Source organism: Pseudochaenichthys georgianus, chromosome 17, assembly GCF_902827115.2.
Source record: "Pseudochaenichthys georgianus chromosome 17, fPseGeo1.2, whole genome shotgun sequence".
Lineage (NCBI taxonomy): Eukaryota > Metazoa > Chordata > Actinopteri > Perciformes > Channichthyidae > Pseudochaenichthys > Pseudochaenichthys georgianus.
The window spans coordinates 41,691,585-41,697,584 of record NC_047519.1 but is presented as its reverse complement, the minus strand read 5'-3'; the positions used below and the strand labels follow the sequence as shown (position 1 = coordinate 41,697,584).

At 42.3% G+C, this 6,000-nt stretch overlaps 1 protein-coding gene and 1 long non-coding RNA gene across 2 annotated transcripts; both read left to right on the top strand.

Moving 5' to 3' along the window:
* Positions 1 to 613: 613 nt before the first annotated feature.
* On the top strand, positions 614 to 1,304 carry LOC117462658 (uncharacterized). The gene is made up of 3 exons (XR_011644784.1): positions 614 to 863; positions 1,039 to 1,132; positions 1,263 to 1,304. It is a non-coding gene; the product is annotated as an uncharacterized lncRNA (long non-coding RNA).
* A 3,945-nt stretch (positions 1,305 to 5,249) lies between these two features.
* On the top strand, positions 5,250 to 5,574 carry LOC117461942 (histone H4). Its single transcript, XM_034103937.1, has one exon. The coding sequence runs from the start codon at positions 5,263 to 5,265 to the stop codon at positions 5,572 to 5,574; it is 312 nt and encodes a 103-aa protein (XP_033959828.1). The 5' UTR covers positions 5,250 to 5,262.
* The last annotated feature ends 426 nt before the right edge of the window (positions 5,575 to 6,000 follow it).

Genomic DNA, 6,000 nt, shown 5'->3' with positions numbered 1-6,000 from the left:
CCGCACCGTTGTGACGAAAAGGGAGCTGAGCCAGAAGGCAAAGCTCTCTGTCTACCGGGCCATTTTTGTTCCTACCCTCACCTATGGTCATGAAGGATGTGTCATGACCAAAATAACGAGATCTCGGATACAAGCGGCCGAGATGGGTTTCCTCCGCCGGGTGGCTGGTGTCTCCCTTAGGGATAAGGTGAGAAGTTCGGTCATCAGGGAGGGACTCGGAGTTGAGCCGCTCCTCCTTCGCGTCGAAAGGAGCCAGTTGAGGTGGTTCGGGCACCTAGTTAGGATGCCACCTGGGCGCCTCCCTAGGGAGGTGTTCCAGGCACGTCCAGCTGGGAAGAGACCAAGGGGTAGACCTAGGACCAGGTGGAGGGATTATATCTCTTCGCTGGCCTGGGAGCGCCTTGGGATCCCCCAGTCAGAGCTGGTTGATGTCGCCAGGGAAAAGAAAGTTTGGGGCTCTCTGCTGGAACTGCTACCCCCGCGACCCGACCACGGATGAGCGGGAGAAGATGGATGGATGGATGGTATAGACCCTTTTACAGCCGACGTCATCAAAAAGTTGCGCGCGCATGTGGGCAACGGAAGTGGTGTTGTTTTCCAGCAGTTCTAAACGACAAAGACGAGGTAGCAACTGGTTAGCAAGCATTTACAAACTGTACCCAGCATCAACATGTCTGGTTGTTGCGTATACGGTTGTACGAATCGCTATTCCACCGGCGGACTAAAGTTTTATAGGATTCCGAGAGGACCACGACCATTCCAGAGCAACCGGCGGCGTCTGTGGCTGCAGGCGATTAAACGTGTGGACTGGAATGAGGACATAATCAAAAATGCTCGCGTCTGCAGCGCCCACTTTATATCAGGTAATGAGGTTATCTAGCCTACTCTTTCATTTTACGGGAAAGCCTTGTTTACATTAGTGATTGTCTGTATGATGTAGAATAATAATCAAATGCAGCTAAAGTTTGATAAGCTGGCGTTAGATTTGCCTAGTAGCTTGCTAGGCTAAACAAACGTGTTTGTGTTTTATTTTTGCAGGCGAGGCATCATTGGACTCTAGTAGTCCTGATTTTGTGCCATCTGTGTTCATGTACACAAAACAAAGCCAGAACCCAAATGCAAAGATGGACAGGTAAGATTAGAGTTGCCCTCCTCTCAGTCGTTTTATGTTTTGTTTTCCTCTCTTGCATAAGCTTTGGTGCCTACAGCTGCTGTTTTGAGATATGGATTAGTCTAACTATACATTTCTGCTGTTACTGTAGGTACCATAGGAAAAGGAGGAGAGCTGACAATGCAGCAAATCAACGTGTTCATTCTGAAACTCCAGAACAAGAATGCAGCATGGATCATTGTCCTGGTATGAATATATTTATGAATATTTCATCTTACAATTAACTGATTGATTGTCAGGGTTCCCACCCTCACTGAAAGAGTTGCTCCTAGTGTGTGTGTGCTCCTGCCAGGCCCACTGCTCCAATGGCTATGTATGTCTGTGTGTGACGTGTACACTGGCCCCTGGATGGGTCAAATGCAGAGGAAAAATCTCCCCCTGGGATCAATAATGTATCTTCTCTTCTGTCATGGAAAAGTTTTGAAAATGCATTGGTAAAAATGTGTGAGAACCCCTGAATTGTGAACTTGTTTGCATTGGTTGCAGCACATGCTAATTTTTCACTTTTCTATATTAAAGGGAAATGGAAACACTTTTCAAACTGCTTTCCATGAGACAATATTACCATTAGGAAATGTATTTATCTAGTCTATTTCCAATGTAAACGATCGAGATACGCGAATTTACTTTTTGAAATACGTGCCTAATGACCATGGGCGCTTCCATTGCTCCGGGACTTTTCCAGTGATGTCACTGATTGGGTACGGCTTCCTGGGCCAAAGCTCAATAACAAACAACATGGCGTGCAATGCACCAGTAGTTTACATTACAAGAAAACGGTCGTCGTCAGGAGTTTATTGTATTGCCCCAGGCTGCACAAATGGATTTTATACGAAGAAGGAAGAAGTACATTTCCATAGGCTGCCACTAAAGGATGAGAAGCTGCTCAAAGTCCAGTCTGGATGCCTGGTTCAATACAAAACATTGGATTTGAAGCCAGGATCTGTTCCCACAATATTCGATTTCTCAACGTATGCAGTCGGGAACACCGACCGTCCCAGCACGTCGGCCGCGCAAGACAATGACAGTGTCAACAAACGTGAAGTTCGAGACACCAAACAAGTTGCTTCAGCTGCCGAGTCTAACTTACTAGACATGTGAGTAAGTATCCTAAGCTTAATCAGGTTTTGAATGTAACTGAATGATATTGGCTGCTGACATTTTGAACCCTGTTGTCACTGTGTTGTTGTTCATGAAAATGTTAGTTTCGAACCCTGGTTATGATGAAAGCATACGATTTTTGATATGGAAAGGAGAGTAATAGCCAGCTGAAAGGACAGTAACACACCCCTGAACTGTTACCTACAAGCCCACAACACCAAATAATAGGCTACTTACCCCGCCATACAGGTGCAATTCGCTGTGAGGACGTAGTTTTCTCGTTGGTTGATTATAACCCAAGCCTCATACATCGTTGTCTTGTGTCCTTGTCTTTGACTAGGGAGAATTTCTGATCTCAAAATACACAACTCTGAGTCTATGTCATGGTATTTGACGTTCTGTACATGACCACAGACAACGTATTCGTAAGCATCCAGTGATTTATAGGCTCGTAATTTCTCTCTGGTGTACACGCTCGGTTTCTCAATTAAATAGGTATATATATCTGGCCACTGTATATTTGGCCACTTGCTAACGTCTTCAACCCACTCATCAATAGAACACGGATCTGGAAGTCGGACACCATTTGTCAAAGTCAACTTGTTAATGTAACATTCACGATCTTTAGTTGATAATCCCCTTGCGTAGCTTGACAAGCTGTTTATCTCTGCCATCCTTCTTTTGCCACTATGCGCGCGCATACGTTCTACATCATCATTGTGTACATACACAAAAAGGGTCTATTTAACAAGAGTTAAGTAGAGTACCAACAACATATAGATAGAACACAAAGGCTCTGCCACCCACTGCATCTGATCACCTATTCCAAACATTTCCTTTAGAGGCATGTCTCTATATGATCAATGACATTGACTTATCTTTCAATCTCATAAGTGACACAAATCATGAATATGTTTTGTTTTAATCTTCTGTCAGAAGTATAAACTGGATGAATAAATACTTTTTGAATCGTAATCATACTCTCAGAAAAGGAGTTTGACCCTTCTCAATTGTTTCTATCTAAACCAGGGGTGGGCAATTATTTTTCCCAGGGGGCCAAATGAGCAACTGAAAATATTTTGGAGGGCCGGGCCAAAATGCCAAACTCAATTATGCATAATATACATTTTATTTCTATATAAAAAGCAGTAAATGGCATTGTTTTGACCGCTGGTAAGAGTGTATGTTATTATTTGGCAATGAAAAGGTGAGGTTAGCTTTCAAAAATATAATTTATTCAAATATAATTTCCAAAATGATAAACAAAATGTGAAACATTTGACTCATTTTCAGTCACATTAATAACAAAGGGCATTTTGAGTTTCATATACTATTGAAACAAGGATTTTCTTAGCTTTCTAAAGACATCACATCATCTTTGTAGCCAAAATAAACAAGACATGTCACTGAACTGTGTAACTGTGTAAAGAAAAGTGTCCCAGTTTTGTAGCCTTTTTGACTTTACATGCCTATATTAAACATGTAATGTTTTCAGAACTGTGCAAAAAAAAAAAAAGTGTCAAGTGTCCCATTTCACTTGTTATATTCCCACATTTTAGTGTTCTTCAGTTCTTTTTTTTCATTCAGTGTGAGAAATCCAGTCTCTGTTGAGCTTTAACAAGTCCATCAAAGTAAGGTTGAATGTCTGAGGTGGAGATGTGAAGCACAGCTGACAGATGTTCATCAGTGAGAGAGGATCTGTACCTGGATTTGGTAAACTTCATGACTGAGAATGTCTGTTCACATGTGTAGGTGGATCCAAAGAGAACCAACATCTTCTGAGCATGTCTCCTCATGTTTGGAAAGTTCTCCTCATTGACATTGAGAGCAGAGTAGAACTCTAGCAGTGATGCTGACTTAAAGTACTCTTTCAGTAGTGAATCAGACTGCAGGTCAATGAGTTCAAGCTGAACATCAGTGGGTGCACTCTCAACATTCAGGTAAAGGGAGAGGAAACCAGCTGCATTTCATCTTCAAGCTTTTTGAAATCTTGAAAACGCCTTGAAAATTCATCATGCAGTGCTCCTAACATGGATGAGTACCTGTGCCGGTGATCAGCTGATGGTTTGAATTCTTTCAGGGTTTTCATGTGTTCGAGATTGTTGCTGCCTGGTTGCCTTGAAATTAATTGCAACGTTGTCATGAAGGCTTTCACATGGCTATGCATTTCATGAGCAAAAAGGCCCTTGCTCTGCAGTTGTGTGTTCAGTGCATTCATCATTGCAGTCACATCAACAGCAAATGTTAAATCTGCCATCCAGTCCTTATCAGACAGCTCTGGGATGGTTTTACCTTTCATCTCACAAAACTCTTTTATCTCTGATTTCAGAACCCAAAACCTTTTTAGCACTTTGCCCAGGCTGAGCCATCTGACAGCTGTGTGGTACCTGACATCACCATGTTCGCTCTCTTGCTCCTCCAATAGTGAAACAAACTGCCTGTGATTTAATGCTCTGATGAAATTAACTGTTGTAGTAACAACATCAACCACATGGCTAAGTTTTAGCACTGACTTGCACAACGCTTGCTGATGAATAATACAATGTATAAACACCAATTTCTGCTCTGCGTTGAGTTTTCAAAAGCCCAATATTTTTCCCTGTCAAATTCGGACATCCATCCGTAGTGACACCTGCCAGTCTGTAATGTTAATCTCAGAAAGGGTATTTTTTCAATTATAAATGTTATTCAGCATGTGAGGGTTTTATTACATATTAACACACGTTTAATCATCAAACGTTTAGTATAAAGCTTGACTGAATTATATAATTCAGTCAGGCTTTATACTAAACGTTTGATTTATATTATAAACAATATTAGAAGGAAGAGAACATTTTTTGAAAGATAATGTGGAGGCTGCAGCGTTGGCCCCGCCCAGCAGCGTTCCCGCTCTCCGTCTTCTCTTAGGTCCGCAGTGAATGTATAAATACTGCCGGTCATTTTTATTCTACTCTTTCGTTCTGAACGAGCTGACATAACAATATCTGAAAATGAGTGGAAGAGGAAAAGGAGGAAAGGGACTCGGCAAAGGAGGCGCCAAGCGTCACCGCAAAGTTCTCCGTGATAACATCCAGGGCATCACCAAGCCCGCTATCCGCCGTCTGGCTCGCCGTGGCGGAGTGAAGCGTATCTCCGGTCTGATCTACGAGGAGACCCGTGGGGTGCTGAAGGTGTTCCTGGAGAATGTTATCCGTGATGCCGTCACCTACACCGAGCACGCCAAGAGAAAGACCGTGACCGCCATGGATGTGGTGTATGCCCTGAAGAGGCAGGGCCGCACTCTGTACGGCTTCGGAGGTTAAACATTACACCCTGACATACCTGGAACAACAACGGCTCTTTTAAGAGCCACCCAAATTACTCAAAGAGTCTATTTCCTTTCGATGAACATTATAGCAAACTTAAAATTCCATCTCCGAAACTTGCTAAGATACTGGATATTACAAATGTAGACTTTCACATTGTTGTTTATTCGACATCCAAGATGAACAAATCAATGATATGTTCGTTGAGGATAAAGTCTCCACAACTACAGCCACAACCACAACTGCTCTAAAAACTTCTACTTCTAGCTTTGTGGGGTTTCTTAAACTTTTGAAATATGTTTTAATGGTGAAATACAACGGGATATTAAGGACTAACTCGCTTATAATGAATACATCTGTATTTATTTTAGGATCTTAAAATCATACATATTGGGATTCATGTGGACTAGAGGGTGACAAGCA

Coding starts and splice junctions, on each gene's coding strand:
- LOC117461942 (XM_034103937.1), top strand. CDS start 5,263: ATGAGTGGAAGAGGAAAAGGAGGAAAGGGACTCGGCAAAGGAGGCGCC.